The 27,077-nt window shown below is 43.3% G+C and overlaps 1 protein-coding gene across 2 annotated transcripts in view; it reads left to right on the forward strand.

The window, feature by feature from the left end:
• The first annotated feature begins 1,775 nt into the window (after nt 1–1,775).
• dop1a (DOP1 leucine zipper like protein A) overlaps nt 1,776–27,077 on the forward strand; it is a 31,536-nt gene continuing 6,234 nt past the window's right edge. For both annotated transcript variants that reach the window (XR_014596037.1, XM_083989653.1), the window contains exons 1-27: nt 1,776–2,206; nt 4,729–4,924; nt 6,632–6,813; nt 6,920–7,090; nt 7,602–7,791; nt 8,091–8,189; nt 8,323–8,422; nt 9,318–9,427; nt 11,587–11,701; nt 11,833–11,953; nt 12,232–12,351; nt 12,584–12,701; nt 14,599–14,865; nt 17,340–17,862; nt 18,640–18,923; nt 19,009–19,161; nt 19,267–19,367; nt 19,591–19,856; nt 20,219–22,358; nt 23,717–23,828; nt 24,003–24,185; nt 24,892–25,017; nt 25,436–25,570; nt 25,944–25,999; nt 26,102–26,206; nt 26,382–26,448; nt 26,633–26,774. Coding sequence is in view for 1 of the 2 variants with exons in the window: in XM_083989653.1 (XP_083845779.1) it covers nt 4,787–4,924; nt 6,632–6,813; nt 6,920–7,090; nt 7,602–7,791; nt 8,091–8,189; nt 8,323–8,422; nt 9,318–9,427; nt 11,587–11,701; nt 11,833–11,953; nt 12,232–12,351; nt 12,584–12,701; nt 14,599–14,865; nt 17,340–17,862; nt 18,640–18,923; nt 19,009–19,161; nt 19,267–19,367; nt 19,591–19,856; nt 20,219–22,358; nt 23,717–23,828; nt 24,003–24,185; nt 24,892–25,017; nt 25,436–25,570; nt 25,944–25,999; nt 26,102–26,206; nt 26,382–26,448; nt 26,633–26,774 (6,124 nt within the window). In the remaining variant the exon portion in view is untranslated. The remainder of the gene's footprint in view (nt 2,207–4,728; nt 4,925–6,631; nt 6,814–6,919; nt 7,091–7,601; nt 7,792–8,090; nt 8,190–8,322; nt 8,423–9,317; nt 9,428–11,586; nt 11,702–11,832; nt 11,954–12,231; nt 12,352–12,583; nt 12,702–14,598; nt 14,866–17,339; nt 17,863–18,639; nt 18,924–19,008; nt 19,162–19,266; nt 19,368–19,590; nt 19,857–20,218; nt 22,359–23,716; nt 23,829–24,002; nt 24,186–24,891; nt 25,018–25,435; nt 25,571–25,943; nt 26,000–26,101; nt 26,207–26,381; nt 26,449–26,632; nt 26,775–27,077) is intronic.

Raw genomic sequence — 27,077 nt, forward strand, 5'->3', positions numbered from 1 at the left:
GGCTCTACTCTGCAGCGTGACAAAAGCACCGGCGTCAAGTACATCGCAGTAAGGGAGGAACATCCGGTCAGGCGTTTCAAAATAAAAATAAGGGCTACTAGACATTGCACAATGGAAAGTGAAATGCTCTGGTAAATGTAAGTTGTATTGAGCTTTTGTATACTTGACTCCCATAATCAACACGTTTTTTTCACCAGAGTATGTTTTCGCATACATCTTCATGTAATGTCATATTGTTGAATTTTTTGCCACATAAAGAGTCTTTTATTGATTACATTGTAGACACATGTTAAATTCTAGTTTGTAGGACAGGTCTGGTTTGTGACATACTAAGTGTTCCTCTTTCCTATTGTGGCCCAGTATTAAAAGTAAAACCTACTGAACTTCAATGTAGCTCCATGCAGATTTACCCACCGGCGGCATCCTCACGAATAATAAGGCCTAGTCTAATGCCATATGTCAATGGTGCAAATCAGCAATTATTTAAAATGATCAATACAGATTCTGTAAACTTGAGTATATTGAGTGCAGTATCTGTGTTATCTGTGGTTTGTCTGGTTCTGGACTTGGCATTGGGATGAGTTAAACAATTAATAAAACAATACTTGTATCAAATTTGTTATGATTACGTATTAATTTATTTCATCAAAAAATTCAAGCTACAATGGGCATATACATTGTGTGGAAGTGGACGTTTTTGACACAGTTGAATACATACACACAAAATAAATGTTCATACTTCTTTTGTTCAAACTTCTGGTGGCATACTTCTCATACAGTAGCAAGAAGGTTCTGGGTTTGAACCCACTGGACTTGCACGTTCTCTCTGTGCATGTGTGGATTCACTCTAGGTACTCCGGCTTCCTCCCACAGACCAAATAAAAGGGATGCAGGTTAGGTTAATTGGTGACTCTAAATTGCCCGTAGGTGTGAATGGGACTAGTCAGTGTCTGTCTGTTAGCCCTGTGATTGACTGGACCCCTCACCTCTTGTCCTAAGTCAGCTGAGATAGGCTCCAGCTTCCTATGGGATAAATGGTAGGCTACAGAAGATAGATGAATGAATGAATGAATGAATGAATGAATGAATGAATGAATGAATGAATGAATGAATGAATGAATGAATGAATGAATGGCACAGTGCCAGCCAGTTATTTGTATCTTCTAATCATTAGAAGATACAAATAACTGGCTGGATGGCTCTGTGCCATTCATTCATTCATTCATTCATTCATTCATTCATTCATTCATTCATTCATTCATTCATTCATTCATTCAATGTATCAACATGTCCGGCATTGTTGTGCAAGCTGATTTTCAATTTCATGTGTCGTTTGGATCTATCTGATAACTGCATTCACACCCAGGCTTCGTAAGCACTGGCACAATAGTTTGCACTTAACAGTGACAAATTATTGTATTTTATATTATTTGTTTGGTTGTTTGTCTGCTTTGTTTTGTCTTGTATGTTAAGTGTGTGTATGTGTGTGAGAGCTCGGACCACTTTTTCAAGTCCATAATAAAGATTATAATTAATGAATGAATGAAGTTCATACTTCAGGATAGTAGGGTTGGGGATAGTGAGCAAAATTTTGCACCTTTTATTGTGAAGGACTAACGCAAAGCTTCCGGTATATTTCGACGTGACTGCGGGTAACTTCACAGCGTTGAGAGGCGGAAGCCGACGTCCATGCGGAAGACCAGTCGGACGCGCTATGGTGGTTGGTTGGACGCATCCAGCTACAAGCTAATCTGCAGTGCAGTCTGGGAGCTGTCAATCCACTCGCTTGCTTTGTATCTCTGTCACTACCACAAGCTACCGATGCGCTCATCATCATCATCACTGTATTATTATTTACACACGGCCGGGCCGGGGCGGTGGGACGGCACTTTGAGAAACAAGAAGAATATGTAGGATATAATCACCTATTGTTTCCACTTCCTCAGCCGCCGCCTTCGTCTTCTTCCTATCAGGGAGACGTGACTGTTGTTATTAGCGGGTGGTGGTGACATCAGAGCCGGGCCCTGCTGCTGCTGCTGCATCTCCCCTCATCATTTTTAACAACCTGCTACCGACGTTAGCAAGCCTGTGCTCGCTAGTCACAACATAAATTGACGTTGTCAGCCGGTTTTTTTTTTTTTTTTAACTCGTCCAGTCGGACACATGAATGAATGACAGCTTGACAAGGCCTGTGTGTCCTATGACGGTAAGCTTTTTCTACCAGTAACGTTGTAAAGTGTCTTTACTGTAGCAGCTGATATTATTCACCTCACCTAGCAAGAGAGCTGTTAGCTACAGGAACAGTTAGCTCTCTCTGTCTCTCTCCCACTCATTCACACTGCAGCAGCATTACATTAGTAACCAGTAGCCTATACTGTATACATACATATTTCGCGAATATCCCTCAGTCAAAGCTGCTTTTATATCATTTTCTTTGTCATACGTGACACTAGTTTTCACCGCAGTGTAATCAAATAGTAGCCTACGTAACGGCTGCTATAACGTTACCTGCACTGTAGGCTACGTTCAGGTGTGTGTTGGTGTTGTAGTCAAGACCACTGAGTCAAGACCAAGACCAAAGGGGGGTCGAGACCAAGTCCAAGACTGAGACCATTACTGTATTCAGTACCCCAAAATATCATTTTATTTAAAAAACAACCTATAGGCTATATATTTAGTTGAGACAAAGTTTAACAGATTAACAGTCTCTCCCACTGTTGACACAGGTGCAACCCAAGTTTTTCAGATGGTTACACACAAGCATACCTTTGTAGAATGATTTCAATGATCTAAAAGTTATTGAATGACATTACAGTAGCTACATAAGCCAAAGTGCCAAAGTGAGTGAGTAACAGAGAGAGGCATTTGCGGTTAAAAAGATGTCACTCACTGCAGCTGTGGTCTTGGCTGGTCCAGCTCGACTGAGACCAAGACAAGACCAAGACCTTGAAAACAACACTAGTGTGTGCTTGTGTGTTTACCTGCTCCACCATGACTGAACCAACTTGTTTACAATCTAGCCACTTGCAAACAACCTTCCTTTACTCTGCAGTTTTCCACCTTAGTCAAAGTGTTTTGTTACTTGTCAAACATTACAAAAGACTCAAGTCAAACTCCATCCAGTCCTGTCTCTACCTGCTGTCTGTCTGTCCTGACATGTGACAGCAGGGAAATCACAGGTGTGAGTCATAACTTTGATTAGAAACAGTTGACTGTGGTCCCGTGAGCTGCTGCTGCTGCTGCTGCTGCTGCTGCTGCTGCTGCTGCTGCTGCTGCTGCTGCTGAGCCAACACAACAGTATGTTGTTAGTACAAGTCAAAATGTCCACCATGAATAGCTGCTGAAACAACAAAAATGCACTTTGCCTCATCCTAGATATGTATTAGATATACACAATGTTAAAACCGCATTATATTGGCTTGGTATTCCTTCTTTCAATGATGTCATTTGAGCCATAAAAAGCAGTGTCACCACACAAATGTGTTTCAAAACCATATTAAGTTGACCTTGTGAGAGAGGGCACTATCTGACTTACTTGTGTCATGTCAGCCACAAGATTTCAATATTATATGACTATTAAAGCTAGGTAGGAAAAAAACAGCCTGATTTATGTGTCAATATTTGCTCATTATAAAAATTTGTGCAGATGTTGACTTACAATTGAATAGTCATCTCACTACACAATGTAAAGTATGTTGGAGGATATGTTCATATGTTTCAAAAATGTTTTTGTTAGTTTACATATTGTTACCATATTTTTCCGTCAAGTATTGATAACAACCTAAAAAGAGTACTAATTGTGGCATATTTGGTATGAATAGCCTACTTACTGTGTAATTATTAGAAATCTGTCATGTCATGTTGTGTTGTTGTTGTATTATTTGACAAAATGACAAACAAAGCATGAAGTCCTCTTGTGTGAGGAACGTAAGACAGCATGTATGTTAGACAGTTGTGCTCGTAGGATAAATAAAGCCATGATATCATTAGGTTTGCTCAGCACTTAGTTTTAGCATTGCCTCATTAGAGGTCATAAGACATGTTGTATCATCGTGTTAGTACATCAGCCTACCTTTAAAAGTCTGTAATGTAATTAATTAAACAGCATTTCACTTTTTAATGGTTGGCCGCTCTCGGCCTGGATGAGACCGACTGTGTAGACCAGGGGAGTGAAGCTGACGTAGCTGCCTGACTGTCAGCCTCATGGATTTAACAATATCACCGCTTGCCAACAAGAAGAGCCCATTTCACTGTGAGGCTGCCTTCGCCTTGTAATGTGAAATCCCAAACAGAGTTATTCCTCTCCTCTCCCGTTCACCAGCTACACAAATCTGATGCCTGACTGCCGCCATATTCCTTTGAATAATGTTTTCCTGCAGGATTGATGCAGCTGCAGCATTGTGTGAAAGTCGATGACTGGTCTTCTTCTCCAAACTTTTGGAGAAAGTTGGTCATTTTTATGATTCAGCATGTCGTCCGTCATACGCCATTCCCTTACAAAAAGATAGTAATAGCCGTTCCCTTAAGACTTGGCTGCTCCTTATTTATATGACTCAGCCCATTAAAACGACTCCCGCTGCACCCTGGCAGAGATTATTGCCGACTGATAGGCTCATGCTGTTTGCTTCCTGAAATGACTCAACTTAAAGTTGTGATATCGGGGTGTGCTTTTGATGTCCTTGATCTAATTTTCCTCTCTTCTTGTTTGCTTTCTTCTCTTTGTCATAGGTGTGATGTATATATGCGTGCCTGGTGTTTTACAATAGCATAATAACCACCCAGGAGAATGAATGCAGAGGAAGTGGAGCTGCTCGGTGACTCCAAGTACAGGAACTATGTGGCAGCAGTGGACAAAGCCCTCAAGAACTTTGAGTACTCCAGTGAGTGGGCCGATCTCATCTCTGCACTGGGCAAACTCAACAAGGTAAGGAGCAGATACAGCCTGGTTTACACTGCGCTAGGTTACACACAGAAGAGGAGCCAATAATATTACACATACATGTACATTAAAGGAAACGCCAACATAAAGCGTTGTAATAAGGTGTTGGTCCACTGAGTACAGCAGCGCCACAAGAGAGATGAAAACTATTCACCTCATCAAACCGTGCAGTGACCTTTAGATGGAAACATTGTCATCCTGGAAAAAACACTCCCGGCATGATAGAGATGTTCCATCGTAGGGTAAAGGTGATCACTCACAGCAACTTTGTATTGATTTTCAGTGATCGCCCTTCCCTTTAAAGGGATACTTCACCCAAAATCGATAATTCACCAATTTTCTACTCACTGTCATGCCAAGGAAGGGTTTGGAGAGTCATCAAAATGCTTTTGGAGTTCCAGGGGGGGTCCAGCTAGCAACGGATTTTCCTATAATGGCAGCGGATAGAGTTCACTTTTGAATCGTCCAAAACACACTATGAAACATCCAAATACCTCCATACTGCTCGTCCGTACTGACCCAAGTGTCCTGAAGCTGCAACATGAAAAAGTTGTTCCGAAAAAAATGAATTTGATCTCTGTTTTTAGCCTTGTTGTAGTAGTAGCCCCCAGTGGCTCTGTGCGCATGCGCGAGATTTGCTGCGAGATGTTCTTCCGTGTTTATATCATACATCCAATGGTTTACAATAACGAACGAACATCTCACAGCAAATCTCGTGCATGTGCACAAACATCAAGTTTTGGACGATTCAAAAGTGAGCTCTATCTGCCGCCATTATATGAAAATCCGTTTTCTGAAAAGTTCTCCAAACCCTTTTGGGTGAAGTATCCCTTTAAGGGGACAATCAGACTCGAACCACGCCAGCAAAATGCCCCCTGCAGGATAACAGATGCCCTCGCTGTAGGGGTTGAAGCATTCAAGCCCGCACAATTTGCTTAGTGTGCACTGCTCATGTACTTTACTACTTCTGCAGAATAAGGTGAAGGATGACACAGCTGGTTTATGAACTGTAGCCCTGCTAGAACATCTTGTCTTAGGAGTTGTCCATGGACTGTTCTTGTCACTTACATCTTTTTTTTTCTGCCACCTCGGTACAAACTCAGCTTGGCTCGTTCAGCATTTTTATACATGATTCTACAAAGTATGACTGGATACCAACTGCTTAATTGTACAATGCAGAGTACATGCATCTGCATTTGATATGTTTTTATATTGATTTATTATCCTACCACCAAATATGTGAATCCAAATCAATTTATGATACGATATGATAAACTTTATTGTCCCCCTCAGGGAAATTTGTCATGGACTCTGTAGCTGCGCCATAAATGCCTTTGATGGCCACAATGACAACAAACAATACAACCTCAGCCATACACCAGCAAATACATAACATAGCAGTATTGCACATATCCCATAACATAACACATATTGCACATATCCCATAACATAGCACATATTGCACATACCCCATAACATAGCACATACATACACCTCATAAATTCACCATAGTAAGAGCACTATAAAAAATATTGCACAAAAATTTGATGGAACAAAGTGGCTGATGTGTAGGATTCGGTGGCATCTAACTGTGTGGTCACAAATGCTAAATGCAAACAGTTGAATATCTCTCTAACATCTTGCTTGTCACACTCTCACTTCCTATTAACCAATTTTCACATCCTGTCGCAGGTTTTGCAGAACAATGCAAAATATCAAGTGGTTCCTAAGAAGCTGACGATAGGCAAACGGTTGGCCCAATGCCTCCACCCGGCCCTGCCGAGCGGGGTCCACCGCAAGGCCTTGGAGACCTATGAGATCATCTTCAAAATCATTGGCCCCAAGAGACTAGCCAAAGACCTGTTTCTTTATAGGTAAAGAGCATGTTCTTGTGTGCAGGGGACGATTAATTATCCAGACACAAAGTTTTCTGTGAGCATCAGATCTTAAACATGAGCCATATCTTCTTTATCCCTGCAGCTCTGGGCTCTTCCCTTTACTCTCCAATGCCGCTATGTCTGTGAAGCCTGTGTTGCTGGGACTCTATGAGACCTACTACCTGCCCCTGGGGAAGACTCTGAAACCAGGCCTACAGGGCTTACTGACTGGTGTACTGCCTGGTCTGGAGGAGGGATCTGAGTACTACGACAGGTAAAAAGCGGAGATAAAAAGAAAAACAACATAATGAAAATGTTAACTGTTCACATGCAGGCAAGAGAACAGACCATTAGGAGAGGTTTTCTATGGCAAAGTGAGGAGTTGAATCGATAGCAGATTGTATGAATGATACATGAGATGATACATTTCAAGATTAATATTTCAGACCAAAGAAGTTTTCTGTCTCTGTCTGCACCCGACAGACTCTGTCTCACATCTCTTAAAAGCTCTGTAGTGGAGCACTTACAGCCACAAGTATTTGTTCATCAAGTTGTGAACAATATCTCAGATATCACACAGTGCTGTAAATTAGCCATCCCATCAGTGTTAATGCAATTATACTCTAGAGGGCGCTGTGGTGGCATCATTGGCCTAGAGCGGGACTTGTGCACCCTGCCTCACATCTACAAATACTATATTGTACGAATGCATACTGTACATTTAATTATGTATAATGTGTTGGTTGGAGCCAAACATTCATTGTGTCCTACTCTGTTTCCCACAGGACCAACACCCTGTTGGAGAAAGTGGCTGCAGCGGTGGAGCAGTCGGCCTTCTACAGTGCCTTGTGGGGCAGCATCCTGACCAGCCCTGCTGTGCGTCTGCCTGGGGTGTCCTTCGTTCTACTGCACCTTAATCGCAAGCTCTCCATGGAGGACCAGCTCTATGTTATAGGCAGCGACATCGAGCTCATGGTACATGACACACTGTCTCTTAGCAATATGCTGTTGTCAAAAAGGGGTTTGCACACCTTCCAGTTCCAGTGAAGGTGCTCAGGGAAACAGTAAACTGCTTCACCGCCTTCAAAAAAATCTATATTTTATTGATGATGTTGTGTTTTTCATTTGGTAATCAATTTTTAAACAAACTGCTAGATGCAATCTTGGTGTGTGTTGTTTGTTCTTATGGGCATCAGCTTGAGTAACAATGGACCAGTATGATGTTGTGTATTTTGTTGACAGGTTAATTTATAGTGCTTTCTTGTTCTCGCTAGGTTGAGGCAGTCAGTACCTCAGTCCAAGACTCCAGTGTGCTGGTTCAGAGGAGCACCCTGGACCTGATCCTCTTCTGCTTCCCCTTCCACATGAGCCAGGTATGACAAGCTGTGTGTCTAAGGTCTAACCTGGGTAATATACTGTTAGTGAAGTATGACAGTTATGTGTATGTCTTACACATGTCTTACAGTCAAGATGCGTGTGAAAGTAAAAATGTTCTGTTGTGTTCAGGCGACTCGGCCTGACATGATCCGGATCCTGTCAGCAGCTTTGCACGTGGTCTTAAGGAGAGACATGTCCCTCAACCGCCGACTCTATGCCTGGCTGCTGGGTGCGAAATACACACACACACAGACACACAGGCACAGTACTGACACTCAAACACAATTTGGTTTTAAAATTACAATATTGCAGTATTAGAGAGGTAATTGCATGTTATGCAATACGAGAGTAAAGGGCAATGGTGAAAGAATATAATTTAGTATTCCCTATGAACTGTTTTTGAGACCTCACTTTGGTCTAAATCCACTTGGAAAAAGCATGAATACGTTTAATTATTAAAAACAAATCTGAGTTATTGACATTTTTAAATTGACCATGGGAACTATGACATACAAACTTCTCTCACACATTGTACATTATTGTTTAACCTTTTGCCAACACATGAGGCATATGGATGCTTTGCAGCTGTTTTATTTTTTCTGTGTATCATATACTAGGCTAGTATATACTGTGAACACTGTTTTACTCCATTTTCTCTTGCTTGCAACTCACTGTGGATGATCTTACTGGTAAGTGTCTGCATGGCTGAGGATGGACACCGAATGCATCGAGCTTAAACTGAACAGTTATTTCAGTATCAGAATATCTCAAATTCCTAGATCACCAGAAGTGATAAGGAACCTGTTATAAATAGAGAGAAGTTTGGATACACAGTACAGTGTGTTCATAATGCCATCTGTAAATGCCTAATGCCAGAATCGAGCCCAGTTAGAGAGTTTTTCCCCCATGAATGTGATATCTTGTATGAAAGTCGGTTTGTGAAGGACTGATGCAGAGGATTCTTCTTCAGCTTCAACATAGAAAAATTGTATCTCAGTAAACATTATATACTGATTTTACTTAACTCTGGATAAGTGCTGTGTGTGCTTTCTTGCCTTGTGCTGGATGTACATGTTTTGAGTGTTTATTCAAAATTAACAGTGTGTCTTTGTTTTTCTTTAAAGGCTTTGATAACAATGGGGTGATGATAGGCCCCCGCAGCACACGACAGAGCAACCCAGAGGAGCACGCTTCCCACTACTTCAACACCTTCTCCAAGGACATGCTGGTCCTGGTGAGTTTTCAAGGTCGTTGTAAACACAGGCCGACAACAGGAACATGTTTTTTATGTGTAGAATTCCCCCCAAAAATGTGATGTCTCTTGAGATTATACATGTATATGCGTGAGGTTACACTGTGTGTGTGTTGATGGGGGATTGCCCTAAATTTGGCAAATCTGGCCCCATTTTGTCTTCCACATAATTTATCCATCCCCTTTCATCCTTCTCTTCCCACACCTTCCCCTTCTTCTCTGGGGTTTGCATAAACGTCCTGGGGCCTCATTTATCAAAGAGCGTGTAAAAGTCCTCTTAAATTTTCAGTACGACGGAAAGGCAAAATGTGCGTACGACCAAAAAATATACACTCTTTTCAGATCTATCAAACTCCGCGTACACACGGCTGCACGGTATTTCCCTTGATAGATCACACCGGACCTGAGAAAAGCGTGGATGAGAACACGCCTCTTACCCAGCCCCCTAAACAGCCCCACACAACCATATGTGGTCAATGCAAATCAGTTACGTGCATATTAAGTAGCCATGTGCGCTCTGGAAACCTGTGGAATGACGTCAGTGGAAGACGGTGAAGACAACAGACGGACGGAGAGCGGAGAAAGAAGCGGAATTTCTCTGAAAGCGAGATACACGGTAACAAGGCAATATCAGTCAGAAACATCATCTTGCATTGAAAGGCTACAATAAAAACAAAAAACTCCCAAATCTAAATGAAACAGAGCAGAAAGAAGAAGAATCATATTTATTCTGCCCCTTATTTTAGATTATGTCATAATAATTTAAAGCAGGGTTTCCACTGCCAGTCAGTACTACTTTGCACCCCTTAACCCCCAACTTCCGTTCACTGGAAGATTTGATTTTCATTTGTGCATAGCTATATATTTAAAAAAAAAAAAAAAAACATTGAAGTCCACCAGTCTGTGACTTTTCCTAAAATGATGTTGGGCAGCACCCATTTTTGTTAAATACAATAAATATTATTCACACAAAAAATATCGATCATATTTTCTCATTTGCTTTGATTTGCGCCGACATCATTGGGCTTGCTGCTTGCTTGTGTGTGTCCAGTCTGGCTACTTAACACACGCACGTCTCAGAAATTATTTTCCAGACTGGACAGACTGGTTGTGGAAGAGGTGTAGCCTACATGCAGGGGAAAATATCAACATGATATCAAAAGAAAACGAAATTCGTTTTATAAAGCCAGTATTTAGGAGCAAACTAGTGTAAATGCACAGGGGGGAAATCAGAGTCGCTGTGCTTTTCATGTAAAGTGCCGACGTCAACACGTGTGCGGTGGTGGTGGTGGTGGTGCTGGGGGGGGGGGGGGTCATCATCACCACCACTTGCTACTTCAAACAGTGTCCGCGCTCCTCTCTCCCTCGCACACTGCAGTTCTCTGACTCTGCAGCGGCGTCGCCAATTCCTCCTGTTCTTCAAAAAGCGTGTAAATGCCGGTACGCCATGGTCGGACTGGTCGTAAATTTTTGCACTTACTCCCGACAAGTTTTGGTTTGATAGATCCCAAATTAGGCGGAGAAAAGTGCGTACGCACAAAATGGGGGAAAGAGCGTGTAAAAAAGCGTGTATCCACAATGATAAATGAGGCCCCAGCTCTCTTATTCAATTCCCAACAGTTTTTCCTTTGAAGACAGCTCCCAGTTCTCCCACAGACTTTTATACACACAGACACTCTGTCCTGTCTCACTCAAAACAACTCCAGCCCTCCTGGCATGTGATATTCCAGGGAGCATAGAAAGCAACAGGGAGGGGAATTTTTGTTGTTGAAAGTACTTTTTTTTGTTTTTGTTTTGTTTTTTGTTTGCTCCTCTGCCATCTGCGCTGAGACATTTATTGGAGCTCCCTCCATTGGGAGAGGGTTGGTACTACAGAGACTGTTTGTTCCAGGCGTCACCTCATTATGTGACAGACGAAGTGTGAAACGCACACACAAAAGAAACCAAAAGGGGACTCAATGCAAATATGAGATTGATTCTGCCAAATATTACAGGGAACGCATGAAAGAAAACTCTGAATAAACGGAATTCGCCCTCAGCTGCATGAAAAGTGGCTCTAGAGTTTACAGATATGTTTTGATCTCTGCTATAACAGGTGTGTGTCTGTGTGTTTGTGTGTGTGTGTGTACATGTATTTTCAGGCAATGGTAGGAATCCTGCAGGGCAAGGCCCGAGGTGGGGAAGAGGAGAGCATCCTCATGCATGACCTCAAGCCATTTCGCATCCTCATCAGTTTGCTGGATAAACCAGAGCTTGGTATGTCAATATGTAAACACCAACAGTGTAATATATAGTGTTATAAATATGTAAATTATGATGCATATTGCACATACAGATTGCTTTTGTACGATGTGTCTCATCCCTGCTGTTTATCTGTCTTTTTCCAGGTCCAGCAATCCTAGAGGATGTTTTGATTGAAGTGTTTCGGACTCTACACACACAATGCCGAACAGAGTTGGACCTCCAAAACCAGAGTCCATTCAGCAAAGACCACACACACCTCAGCAGGTCAGTCCAGCCCACCACTAATCTGTACCCATAACACATTAAGAATGATAAGAAATGTAATAAATCCTATGATAAAAAATTGGTTGTTGCATGATCAAAGAGATATTCAGGTAAAATGTAACAGAATTAAATCAATGATCTCAACACTGAATAAATGATTAATACAAACAAAGAACGAACTGTGAAAAGTTGAATCTTATAAAATGTAATGACTGTAAACAGTTACATATTCTTGAGGTGTTATTTTAACAGGATTTAAACTTTGTCTTCTTTTTCAGTAAACTACGAGAAAACAAGAAAACAGCAGAACTTATTAAAACAGCCAATCTCCTGTTCAACTCATTTGAGCCATACTACATGTGGGACTACATCGCTCGCTGGTTCGAGGAGTGCTGCAGGTTTGTGGGTGTAAAATAATGAATGTGCACATGTACAGTGACGGATACACCCAACTAGGATCTGACAAATTATGCATTAAAGTTAATGACCCGTTCGTACCAGACAATTCATTTTTTAATTGGCATCAAACAAAGTGGAGCTACACATTAGCATCATTATATGATATCATATGTGAACACCTCTAACCGTCATACTTTACTCAAAGTGATCTAAGATATACATCCATTGCAGGAGGACGTTGAACAGCAACATGAGGGCACAGAGGCATTCTGGGACCTTAAATCCTCCTGAGCTCTCGTTAGTGGAGTTCTGTCAGCTGGTCGATTTCCTACTGGATATTGTTTCCTTGGTGAGTCTTTCTTTCTTTCTTTCTTTCTTTCTTTCTTTCTTTCTTTCTTTCTTTCTTTCTTTCTTTCTTTCTTTCTTTCTTTTTCTTCCTTGTCTTTCCTTTCACTCTTTTAAAATTTTATTTTACTGTTACATGTATTTCTTTGTTCGTCTTTTTCTCTTTCACACTTTTACATAGATTTTTCCACTCTTTCCATTCCCTCTGTACTTCTTTGTCTTTTCAGCACTGCTTTATTGCTCAATTTTTCATTTCTGTCTTTGTCATTGTTCATTCTCTACTCTTACCTTTTCATGTTTTCACCTTCCTTATTGATTTCAGTTTTCTTGAAAATGTCCTCTCTGTCTTTGTATCTTTCCACCACATTATCTTTTCCTCCCTCTCCACAGTCCCTTGTGTCCCAGCGTTTGCTTGGACTCTATCTCTCACTGCCTCTTGGCTCACACACTTCCTTCTTAAATCCAATGTGTTCAGTATAAATAACTGTCATGTCCATTTACAATTTGGCCCTCATGTTGTCAGATTTGTAATCCAGCTCCATTTCTGTAATGGCCACCAGTAGGGTGTGTGTGTGCCTCTCGTCTCTTCCATGTCTCTGTGTGTATATACAGTTTGTGCAATCCCTACACAGGCTCAGAACGCCTGTGTGTTAAGTTTCCCTGCCAACATGTTGTTTGCATCCTCTAGAAATATGCTTGTCTTTATGAAATTTCCAATCTGAATAGTTTGGAAATCCCTCTGTCTTTTTATTACCCTGTTTAAATGCTTGTGAGTTTGTGTTTGAGAGAGAACCTTGGGTTGAGGATGTGTGTGCGTACGTACGTGTGTGTGTGTGTGTGTGTGTTTCTGCCAAGGAAGTGTTGTGGCCTGTGCTCTGCTTGCTCCTGTCTGTTCAAACTATCTGCTCTTTCTCCTTGAAGCCTACTAGAAGCATGAGGGTAATCTGCCAGGTAAAGTACTGCTCTTTCCTGCTTTTTCACCTCACCCTGCTTCACTGAGGCTACGATAACATTTCTGCAACTTCCTGCCAACATCCCTCAGGCCATCTTTGCTCCTGTCCTGCTTTGAGTGATCATTTCAGAATGACTGACTTATTGTCATATTTTAATACCAGAAATGAACATGATCCCAAAAGGCAAAGTGGAATTATAACAGTCATTATATGTGGTGAAAACCTGTCCCAGCTTTGGTGTGGATCTTGTGAAAATGAAATCTCTGCCCAGTGTGTATGTGCTTTCTGTTAAGCATGCATGCAGTTATATGCTATTGCAGTGCTCACATATTTGTAAGAAATATGAGTATCTTAATTTTGTCCATGATTTCATGCTTTTATTTCATCATTTAGGTGTTATTTCTTTCATTCTGGTTTTGTTTCATAAAGTGTTCAACATGTTGAGTAAAAATACTATGTTTCATTCTAAAAGAGAAGAACCCCATGTGAAGACATGACACAACACTAAGGTGTGAGAAGACAATGAAAATCAAATATGGAGAAATTGAGACTCCCTACATTTAGGTCCATTAGTCTCATATCTTTCATGATAAAACTGTTACTAAATGCTTGAATAAGAAAACATCAACATCAGAAAATTGTGTATCCCAACTTTTTTAGGCTTTTAAAATATTCCCATAAAAACGACAATAGCAGTTAATACTTTGACCTGATAATGTGATAGCAATAAAACTGAACATAAGAAAATTTTAGATTGTAATTGTGTATCTGATAACAGTTAATCAAGCAAACAGTATCACATCAATTATGAAGTCAATAATCTAGTCTAGGTGAACCTTAATTAAATCACCAGTCAAAATTATATTGGATTAGGTTCACCTCCCTCCAGATACCCAGTAATTGTATCTTCACTTCCTCATAACACTTCTGTTTTTTCAAAACTTCTAGGAGACGTACATCGAGATCCAGACAGAACATCTTCCTCAGCTGCTGTTGCGCATGGTGGCGGCTCTCACCTGCCACTTGCAGACCCTGGGCCTCGGGGAGCTCACCCACTGCCTCCGCCTCTGCTCTAAGATCCTCAGCAAAGTGCAGCCACCGCTGGTGTCGCCTCTGGCCCTGCCCTCGGGCTCCCACGCTCAGGGCCACTCCAACTCCACCGGCAACTCCGCAAACTCAGCAAAGGATAAAAGCAAAGACAAGGAGGGCAGACAGGTGAGGAAAATAACTTGAAATATTTCATGAAAATTAAATAATAATACTCTTTTCCATTAGAAAAACAAATTAAGTAGGAATTATTTCCACAATTTAGCAGTGGAGGACCTTAGTGAGCTGTCTGGAGCAGATAATGAAAGGTGCAGCAAGGCCATTTAAATCTTTAAAAACTAGTAAAAGAACTAAAATCTGTTCTAACGGTACAGCGGGTCAGTGCGGTTATTTAGCAGTGGGATAATATGATTCATTTTCTTGTCACTGTCTGTCACTTAAAGAAGAACAAAACTAGGTCAGACATGTTGTCGGACTCCACATTTAATGTTCAGGTTATTTACAACTTTCCGTATGGCACTCTCACTGCTATGGTTTGCTTGATAACTGGCTTTTCTAAAATGTTGTTGTTGGTTAAATGATCCCTTTAAAAGTCTTTTGATTGAAAACATGAACCTTGAAGTTGGCCCAGTCAGAGCAAATCCCAGTTTGACCTACTTGACCCACTTCCCCCACAAGTTATTGCCCAAAAAACTCATCGGTTCAGGCTCTGGTGGTGTTCCCTGGTCCCTGAACAGGGCCCTTTCTGGCTCTTGTGTCCTTCTGTCAGCCTCTTGCCCTGTGCTGCAGTTGGCTGGGTGGCCCTGCCCTCCCACAGTCCCTCAACACAAGGCATTTGAAGACTTGTTCAGAGCAAATGCTTCGTTTGGCTGTCCTGGTCCTCCTGGTCCCTGTCCAGCAACCTGGTTGATGATGAAGTGTTTGAGAGCTCAGTGAGGCATGATTGAAAGTTGAGTCACTCAGTCCCATGTCTGGAGATGGGTGGGGGGTTAACTGGATCGAGGTATAGGCCCATAAGGGGCAGAAGAGAGGACAAGCAGACAGACAGAAGATAGTTAACCAACAGCTGAGCCCGGCTCGCCCTTTTCTCTCAGAGGAGGAAGAGGAGTCGACTAGCATGCGATGCCTCCTGGGTGTGCCGTAATCATCAGAGTGGAAAGCATCCCACATACATCAACTGAATAATATAACATCCACACACACCCCCACCCTGAGGGACATATAGAGAACGTGCTAGCTCACTTGCCATCTGAGTCCAGGCTCCAAAATGTGCACGCTGCCTGAATCAAAATGTATTCCTGCGAAGGCTTCAGGTCCCCAAAGGCTGACTGTGACAAAGAACCGTATGAACCTGTAGGTCTGTCAGTCTGTCTGCAGCAGGATGTAAGTCTGGTGTACAGTTCAGTCTACTCTTCAGTCCCTCAGGTCCTAACAGCTGGGTATACAGCAGCCTCACTACAAAATAACCAGTGTACACAACACAGAGTGGTTAAAGAGTCTGTTGAGGGTGATAGTTTTGCTGTTTCTGTCTGTTGAGAGAGATCCTTGATTACTAGCATGTAAGCTGAGTAAATGGCATTTTTTGTACTCCAACAAATCCTGTGTAGATGGTGCTACAATCTTTACAATTGTTTTATGATTTGACACTTTGTTAAGCTTTTCTATAAAAAGCAAAGTGGTATATTACCCACCGTAATAAAGACTGCATTTCATCAAGGTGATCAGTTCTAAGAGATGCCGTTCTGGGTCACTCGAACTGAACTGTGCCTTAATTTGTTTTATTAATTACACATGTGATTTTAACTCCTGACAAATCAGAACCTCCATGATCGTGTTGTTCCAGTATCTATACACTCATAACCCATGCACACAGGTGTTTTCACTTATGTTGTCTGATTAGACCTCTGCTGAGCATTGTGAGTGTTTTATAGAGTTTGGTGGTCATATTTCCCACTATTTTCCCAAACCTAAACTAGTTGTCTATTCAGACAGGATCATGAAGAACACTTAATGGGGCTTTGCAGAGCATTTAGAGAAAAAGTCATCAATTCAAAGCATGCTGAGCAGGGATACCCGTGTCTTGCATAAGCTATGAACATTTTCATCAGTGAAATCCAAATTATACGAAGAACATTACATTTTTTTTATTCTAACTTAGAGAGACCTCAGACCTCATGATCTGTGACCAAATGCATTATGCCAATTGTTCATGTAATTAATTTAATGTTTGTAAAAACACTAATAGAATGCCTTAATACAAATCATCAGTGCTTGCGATTGCATTTTCATTGCACCTGGGATTACGACCAATTTCGTTCTGCTTGTGCAATGACAACAATAAGTCTATCTATCTATCTTCATAATGCACATACTTAGTACTGTGCATTTTGCTTGTTACATTATATTTGCTTTTATTACAGTATTAGTATTCTATACATTGTAAATTCATGTAGTGGTCAGGGAACAAAGAGCTCTGGTCACATTCATAAAGTGAGTGGCAAAAGAAAGTATCATGGTCACAAATGCTACAGAATCTGCTCATTTAAATATCAAGCCTATATTCTCAGGATAGCAAACCACCTTTTCCCCTCTGTTTTCATTAGAATGTCCTTCACCCCCCATCTACTTCTTTCCTCCTACAGGCTACCGCTTCTCTGGAGCTACCTGGCAGTGGGGAAGTGTTTGAGGAAGGGGAAAACCCTCTCAGCGGCCGCTCCTCAGAGAGTGGCTTCACAGACTTTGTCCAGTACCAGGGAGATGGCTCAGAGGAAGTGGAACGACTCCCTCATTCCCACCCAACGGTCAAATCAGGCCGTCGCTCCTCGGGCCCCTCTCAGACCAAGCCTCTGGACAAACCAGTCATGCAGTGCTGCCTGGAGCACTTCCAGCAGTTTCTCTCACGACTAATCACCCTGTATATTACACCTGGGCCGGGCAACAGACCCGACGGTGAAAGAAATGAGGTGATGCAGTTGGGGCCTCTTGCTTCAGAGGGTTCCCAAAACTGTGATCATGCTGAGTTATGCTCAGAGTCTGGATTGGTCCAGAGGGAGTGTGTTGCTGCCTTCACTGCTGCCTGCCAACTCTTCCTAGAGTGCTCCAGTTTCCCTGTCTACATCGCAGAGGGCAACCTCAAGTCCTCCCCCACACAGGAAGAGCAGTTAGGTAAGCACCAAAAACACTAATAATGAATGAGGGGAAGTCTCTTTCTTTCAGTAAGTGCTTTGAAGTATGCCTGTTGTTGTTAGGCTTGATTGAATGGCACTTGAATATTTGAAATGAATACTAAGAAAACAAGGGATTATAGTTGAGTCTCAATACAGGCAGGTTCTTCATGGCTCAACTTAGAAATAAATGGGACAGATTCCACAAATAAAACATTGTTCAAGGATGAATAGAAAACCCTCCGTAGACCAGAAACCACTTGTTTTGGCTTGGCCTTTGTGATCTACAGTACAGCGACCTTGTTCTTGGAGGAGTGCAGTCCCTGAGTTGAGAAACAGCTTTTTCGGGGGGCATTTATGTGTTTTAAGAAAATAAAATCTGAGGGAAATATAATTCTGTGCTACATTAAAGGAGAATCCCAGCCATTTTTGACCCCTAAATCATTTTCCTGATGCAAAAACACAAAGTTTATACTGTTTATACTACATGTATATACACTATATGAGTTCAGTGGTGTGTCATAAGGATTCGAGTCATGTACCATAGATATTTGATTGTTTTTTGAGTGTTTGTTGTGGTTGAAAGAATTGCCCCCATGGGTTACCATTGTCGCTATCGTTAACGCCGGGTAGCCATGGTGTAACTCCGTTTTGCCTGCATTTAGTCTTATTTTTTGCTCCCCCCAACACTAAGTGACCATCAGGAAAACGGTTTAGGGGTCAAAAATGGTTGAAATTCTCCTTTACGATACTGGATATCCTCCCTGTGTCCATGCAGACAGCGAGCAGGTCCGTCCTCCGGTGTGGCTGCAGACACTGATGGATGCCTGCTGCCTGGCCAGTGACTTCAGCCTGCAGGGCGTGGCCATCTCCCTCCTCATGGACCTGGTGGGACTCACCCAGTCCGTTGCCATGGTGGCTGCTGAGAGCGTGGCGTCGGCCGAAAACACAGAGTCCACCCAGCCCATGAGCCCCAGCCAGGGGCGAGTAGCTGTCGTCATCAGGCCGCCACTCACTCAGGGAATCCTGAAGTACATCGCTGACAAGACGGACTTCTTCAGGGTAGAGACTTTACCTTGGGTCAGAGTTTGGTCGTGGGTGGTGTTCATGTTTTTTTGTTTTTATTAATCTCTAATCTTTTTCTCAGAGTGTGGCTTTGATCTTGTGGGACCAGCTGAGTGACAGGACACCTCAGCACCATCAACGCAGTGTGGAGCTTTTCTACCAGCTGCACAACCTGGTGCCTTCCTCCAGCATCTGTGAGGATGTCATCAGCCAGCAACTCATGCACAGAGACAAGGTTGGCACGAATCACTCAGAAACATATCCACACAAGGTCATTCAACGTGTCCAACAGACATAAAACAAAAGCACACACCATTAAACCAAACACCTTTTATTGCAGAGGATTCGGTTGGAGGCTCACGTGAAGTTCTCCGTGCTGTGGCATTTGACACGAGATTTGAACATCACCAAGTCGTCTCCTTTTTGTCGCACATTTGACAGGTGGGTCAGAAGCTATCGACAACATGGATATTGTGCTTAATTCATTTGATGGGGCTTTTCTTGATCCAGTTGTATTTTGGATCAAGGGGCCTTTCCTGTGTCTCACTGAACTTTTTTTTCCCCCTGCCCCTCTCTTCTCTTCTCTTCTCTTCTCTTCTCTTCTCTTCTCTTCTCTTCTCTTCTCTTCTCTTCTCTTCTCTTCTCTCCTTGCTTGGTCCTGCAGGTCTCTTTTCATCATGCTGGACTGTCTGAGTTATTGGGATCCATGTACCAGTGCTGTTGGTCGGGCTTGGCTGAATCAGGTCCTTCAGAGACATGACATTGCCCGGGTCCTTGAGCCACTACTCCTCCTTCTCCTTCACCCCAAGACCCACCGAGTGTCCATTCAGAGAGTACAAGCCCAGCGGCACTGGGCCCAGGTCTATCCTGAACGTCCTGAACAGGAGCCATCAGATCCCATCTACGCCAGGGATTCTGGCTTCTCAGACAGTGAGCAAAACCTGTTAACTTTCCCCCTAAAGAGGCATTTTAAAATGTGTAAAAATGCTCTGCTATGACCAATCTTTGATTAAAATTGTTTTCCCACAAAATTAAAAAAAAAAAAAAAAAAACTCTCAAAGGGGCTAAAAACACGTCTACTATTTCTCCCCCATTGAAAAATCCAGATTCTATGAATATTCATGAGTATGCAAATGCATCATTACTTGCACCCGCCCACTGCATTAGCGACTTTGCTGCTGAAATGTCTTGTAGCAGAACCCAAACACTACATTGACATGTTAATAATTTCAAAAAGTTTTTGTTTCTAGGGGGTCTTTAATTTTTTCCCACTTTCTTTCTTCTTTCATTAGACTTCGGCCACATCCATGGGGAGAGGATCACACATGAGGAGCTCCGAGGCCTGGCCATGGGTGACATGGAGCCGTTCTGTCTGACTGTCAATCCACTGAGTGACAGCCTGTCCTTACTGAGTCTGAGCAGTGAGAATTTACAACTAGCTGGTGACTATCAGCCTGCTGACCAGCAGGGGGAGCCCCCCAGCTCAGAGTCCAGTGGCTCTCATTCATCAACGGTGGAAAATGGCAGCTTTGAGGAACCAGAGGGTGGCATCAGCGCCGTCAATGGCTCGGACCAACAGATGGGTTCATCTGATGACATATATGAGGACTCTATAGAAGAAGTTGTGTCTTCGGTTATGAAAGAGCTAATAGACAGGGTTCTGAGTTTAGTAGAGGAGGGGTCTCTTGAGGTCTCGTCTCAACCTGAGAACTGGCCGCAGACGGACACAGACAGCACTTCCTCCGACACATCGACCGGTCACCGTCTCGACTGCGGTGGTCCGCCTCCTGGCTCCAGCCACCAGACTCTGCCAGAGATGCTGGCCGGTGGGACACTGGAGTTCTTCTCTGTCACACCAGCTGATATGTCTGCAGAGGAGCAGCACACAGAGGGCATCACCCGTCACAGCTCGTCCCCTTCCATCGTCACCTTACCGGACAGCTCCGACCCGGCCACCCCGGACCACAACCTGCGGGTGGACGACCCTCAGGCCCGCAAGCGTAGCCATAGTAGCACCCAACTCAGCCTTAAAGGGAAGATCATGGAGAGGCTGTCGGACAAATCTCCAGGAGCGAAGCCCAAGGTCAAGAAGGCTAAGAGGAAAGAGGAGGAGAGGCAGAGGAAAGCAGCGCTCCAAGCCGAGAAGCTGCGCCCGCCAAGTATCTTCTTCGGGGACAGCCTGGACCTGGAGAACTGGTACAGCTGTGGGGAAGGTGAAGTATCAGAGATAGAGAGCGACACCGGCTCACCCAGCGGGGGTCCCGTCGGGAGCGTCGGGGGCGGCAGTGTCACGGGACGCAGATCCTCCTCCGCCCCGCCTCGCTTTAACATCCACCCTCTCTACCAGCACGTCCTGCTCTACCTCCAGCTGTACGACTCCTCCCGGACCCTCCACGCCCTGTCAGCCATCGCGGCCATGCTGAAAGCTGCTCCCTCAGGGTTCGTAAGTGCCATCTCCACCACCAGCATCAACAACACCTACACTCCACAGCTGTCTTTACTCCAAAACCTCTTAGCACGCCACAGAGTCTCCGTCATGGGAAAAGACTTCTACTGCCCCATTCCCCAGGACTCTCACTCCCACTCATTTCGCAGCGCCATGTACCTGGAGATCATCATCTCCCTTTGTCTCTATTTCCTCCGAAGCTATTACTCCGCCCACTTGGCGGCGGGCCCTCAGGACTTGGCGGGGAACCGAGCCATGCAGCTCACCAGTGTGGAGGTCTTGGCTCTCCTCTTTAGCGAGCTATCCAAAGTCACAGGTGGCTCAGCTAAGGGCTTTGCCAGTTTCATCAGTGATGTCCTCTCCAAGTGCAAAGTTCAAAAGGTGGTCCTCCACTGCCTGCTCTCCTCCATATTCAGCGCCCAGAAGTGGCACGATCAGCGCGTGGCGGGGGTTAACGTGGCCACGGTGGAGGAGGGTCTGTCGGAGGACAGCGTCATCAACCTGTCGGAGGACCAGATCGACAGCTGCAGCGCCGTCCAGTCGCAGCTGCTCAGACTGTTGCAGAGCCTCGTCGTGCTTGAGCACAGAGTCCTGGTGCCGGCCGAGGAGGGAGGAGAAGGAGTACCCGTGGCTGGAGGCGCGGTAGGTGGCGGAGGGACGGGAAGCGGCGTCGGGGCAGGGTTCGAAATCCTCGGCGGCGAAGTGGAGCACGTCGTCAACCCTCAGCAGCCGATGACATCGCTGCAGTACCTCCACGGGCAGCCTATCACGGCGCAGGGCATGTTCCTGTGCGCGGTGATCAGGGCGCTCCATCAGCACCACGCGTGCAAGATGCACCCCCAGTGGATCGGGCTCATAACAGCCACGCTGCCGTACATGGGGAGGGTGCTGAGGAGGGTGGTGGCCTCTGTCACTCTGCAGCTGTGCAGGAACCTGGACAATCTTCTTCAGCAGTACCGCTATGAGACTGGGATTACTGACACCAGGTATGAACATCACTTACATCAGGCATGTCCAAACTAGAGCACTGGAAAAGAGAGTAACGACACCACCATTGACTCCCGTGGTAAGCATTTTGCGCCCTGAGTGGCAGGATATGGGTATTGCAAAAGCGCCCAGAAAACCCATTCATTCCAATGTATATGTGTTGCCCACTTGCTTGTAAATTGATGAAAACGGCCGTGTTTTTGTTTTTAGGTGTCTTGGTCATATCAAATTATACTTATAATTTGTTTATTACAAAATGTAGATTGAAACATTAAAGGTGTACAGAAAAGAAAATTGAATTTGAGCCCACTTTGGGTCATACAATTAATGTGATAACTCATCTTTCAGACGTTGTAGGCCAAACTTTGTGCAAAATTCTATTTTTGAGTAAATCCGGGATGAAAGTGTGTATTTTTTTTTTCGCATTGGATAATGCAGGCGCACGGATTATACGTCAGCCTGTACACGATTCACCAGCCACTGATATTGGATCCGTCATCCGTCATTCAAACGTCTGAGACACGCACACACACACGGAGCTCGGGCTCGCCCCAAGCTTTGAATATCCCGCCCGCTCGATAACGACCAATCAAATTCGTTTTCCTCACTCGGGTAAACTCGTGTTGCAGCTCGTGACAACTCGGCGCGACAAACAGGACAAACGGCCATTTCTGTACACCTTTAATGTAGACAACTGTTTTTTTGTTGTTGTTTTTTTACTCGCCTATGTGTTAATGTTTATCTGTAAAGGGTCCTCAATGATGCTATTAACGTGGGTGATCTAAATGTCCTTAAATTATTGAAAATACCACACTTGCTCATTCACCAACAATGCAGAGTTGTCAGTTCTTGGGCGCTTTTGCAATACCCATATTCCGCCATCAGGAGGCGCTTCCATTGGACCAATGCGTGTCGTTACTCTCTTTTCCAGTGCTCTAGTCCAAACTAGTCCACAAAGGGCCATCAGGCTGCAGATTTTTGTTCCAACCAATCAAGAGCACACAGTTTGACCAATCACTTGTCTGAAGACTGAGATCAGATGATTAAATGAGTCAAGTCTGGTGTTCTGCTGCTTGGTTGGAAAGAAAACCTGTAGCCACACAGACACAGCCCTTTGTGGAATAGTTTGGACATCCTACAGCTAGTACAGTGCTGTAGAGCCACATAGCAAGGTTTTGGTCACCAGGTGGCAGTGTTGACTGCCGGATACAGTTGCTCTGTTATACATTATCCATCTTTTGGATGTTTACTAATTGTGTTCGTTGTGCAGCATTCCACATTTTTGTCCTGATATGTTAATAAACAAAAACTCCAAATCTGCACTGATTAAACTGTATTTTCTCCCTCTATCTTCCAGACCTCAGTGGATGGCCGTCTGCATCCCTCCTGACCTGATTCTGACAGTGCTGGAGGGGATAACGGCCATCATCCATTACTGCTTGCTGGATCCCAGCTCCCAGTATCACCAGGTGAGGGCGCTGTTAGCAGCATTGTTGTAACAGTTTGGAACATAAAAACTGATATGTGTCATTATTTGATACATAATTATCATGTTTATTGAGATGCCAAATGTACTACTTCATTGCATAATGTGGTATTGTTCAATAAGCACTCACAGTTTCATTAAATTTTGTGTCTTTCAGTTACAAGTGAGTGTTGACCAGAAGCACCTTGCTGAGGCCCGTTCAGGTATACTGTCCATCCTCCATACCATCATGTCATCCGTCACTCTGCTGTGGAGTGTCCTCCACCAGGCCGACACCTCTGACAAGCCAGCTGCTGCCTCCGCTTCCTCCACTTCCAACATCAACCTGGGCTCCACAAAGGTACACCAGGCAGCATGAGTTTTTCTGTAATATATTAAAATGCAGTTTTAGCATGTTTTACTAACCGATAAAAAAAGCCTGAATAATTCCATAAGAGGTACGGTGAAGATGAGAAACTAATGCACATTATATGGATTTCAGGTCTCAACAGTTTCAGTAATGACCGTGAAGTACTTTTTCTGCAATTATAGCTCTGTATTTTTCTTAAAATAGTTAATAACTTTGCCTAAATAACATTACATTTTTCCGGAGACGGACTTGTAATGTAATTTTCACTGAGATAATACAGTGATTTCTATCATGCACAGAACATGATTTGTAATCATTGATGGGCCGGCCTGTGTCCCTGAAGGAGGAATAATAACAAACCTAATTTACTTTAACAACTGACTCCCATGTTTTTTCCAGTTTTAGATTGGGGAGTGGACATTGTACATCAGGGCAGCACAACAATAATGATAATGTTTGAGAATTTGTTTTGTATCTAACCAGACTACATGTGGAGGGTCTAGCATGTAATATTGTAAATGAGATGTCGCCCGAGTGATTTAAGCATATTACAACACTGAGTTATTGCAGTCAATTGTGTTTTACTTTGTACAATACACTGCAGACATTTTATTAGCAAAGCTTATAGTGTGTTGAAACTAAAAGTGTTGAATAATACATGTTTTTAGGTCTAACCTCACATAAATCTGTTTGACAGAACCTCCGTCAGCAAATTCTCGAGCTGCTTGGTCCAATCTCCATGAACCATGGAGCTCACTTCATGGCAGCAATTGCTTATGTCTGGAATGAGAGGAAACAGATAAAGACTCCAGTCAGAAATAAGGTGAGTACTGATAAAAACATCCCGCAGTTTCAGGGTTGAGCAGCATCTTAACACGTCTTTTGTTACTTTCAAGTGTAGTCGTTCGTGCTCACTAAGTAGAGAAAAATGTCTTAATGTTGCAGAGTGAAATATAACAGCAGGCCGTTTCATTCCAACCTCTCATTATAATGGCTTTGAGAGATGATACCTTAAAAAGGCCCTTGAGCGATAAGAATGTTTCCTGTGCCATTACCGTCCATGTAAAACATTACAACCCCAGTGTGTCTGACGACTCTCTAATCACTAGGTGCTCAGAAGGTGCCACTGAAAATGCAGTGCATGTATTGTTATTGATGACTCAATGTGTTTTACTCTGAGTGAAGGTGTTGTGCTTACACTTAAACCTCTGACCTGGATTTATGCTGTGTGTGTTTTTCAGGTGATTCAGGTGGCTAGTGAAGAGCAGCTGCTGCTGGTCGAGCTGGTTCGTTCGGTGAGCGCCATGCGCACTGAGACGGTCATGCAGACGGTCAAGGAGGTCCTGAAACAGCCACCTGCCATTGCAAAGGACAAGGTTTGTGTTTATGTTTGTGTCGCTGTATTGTAACTGTATTGTTACTGACTGTAGCTTGTAGACTATTCAAAGGACCATTAGAGGCTGCAGAGCTATTAGAGCTTTGAATCACCACACCATAACTTTCACATCTGCTCAACTGCAGCACAGGTTGTTAACTTGTAATTTAAGTCAGGAATTTGTATCACACTTCATTTAATCACAGCTGCTTTTATTTCCAAAGCAGGTACAGGGTTAGAAGTTTGTTATATTAGCATGTTAATCATGCTTTTGTAAGTTATGCAGTGCAATATTGCAATTTTGGTTCATTGCTTTTTCACGAGTCTCTTATTTTCACCTCGTCATTCATGATATTTCCTCTCTACACACACAGAAGCACCTGTCTTTGGAGGTCTGCATGCTACAGTTCTTCTATGCTTATGTTCAAAGGTGAGCCCACTGCTTCCAAACAATAGTATATATTGGATTTATCTACTGTATATGATTTAACTTATTTTTTTACACTTAAACTTGTGTTCTTGATTGTCCTAGGATCCCTGTGTCCAGTTTAGTGGACAGCTGGCCATCTCTGCTGGCGCTGCTGAAGGACTCTGTGCAGTTGGGCCTGCCTGCCCCTGGACAGTTTCTCATATTGGGGTGGGTTTCTCCTCCTTCTCTCCTTCCAGTTGTTGTATAGGTGTCCTTATAGCCTCACAACCTCTGGGGAATCAGTTGAACAATTGTATTTAAATTTGTCCATCTGTGGATGTTGGAGTGAAGATCACTGAGGTCAGTCTTATATAACAGGCTCATTTCTCTTTCTTTTCTCTAGAGTTCTGAATGAGTTCATCTTGAAGAACCCCAACCTGGAGAGTAAGAAGGACCAAAGGGAGCTGCAGGTGATTATGTCACCTTTAACTCTAAATTGTGATTATGTCATGTAGTTTTCATGTTGTTTTAATGTTTAGTGAAGTTTTGCTTTACTTTCATGATCTACAGTCACACAGGATCATAGACTGAATTACTGTAATCCACCCTGATTGGATATTACTCCTTACTAATCAGTATTCTATGCATATTCAGGACGTGACCCACAAAGTAGTGGAGGCCATCGGGACAATAGCAGGATCCTCTCTGGAGCAGACCACGTGGTTGAGGAGAAACCTGGAGGTGAAGGCTTCTCCTCAGATCGTTGTGGATGGGACCACCGAGTCTGATGTAGAAGGTGAGATTCTTTCATCCACTTATTCCATTGGAGCAAGTGCCAATGAAGATCATATCTGTTTGATTAGATTTTGCTGCAATGTGTATATATATGTATACACACCTTAAACTAATATAAACTTTTGGCACCATGTCTAATAGGAAAGTGAAAAAAATGCTTTAATATATTGTTCTATATCCCTTTCCACATTGTATTAACACATGGGAGAGATGTCCTGGTGCTAACAGTGTGATCAGTTATAACCACAAATTCAACACAAATTTAAACTCAATAAATCAGGGTTGAAAGAGATTCATGTGGGCT

This window comes from Trachurus trachurus (assembly GCF_905171665.1).
Source record: "Trachurus trachurus genome assembly, chromosome: 16".
Lineage (NCBI taxonomy): Eukaryota > Metazoa > Chordata > Actinopteri > Carangiformes > Carangidae > Trachurus > Trachurus trachurus.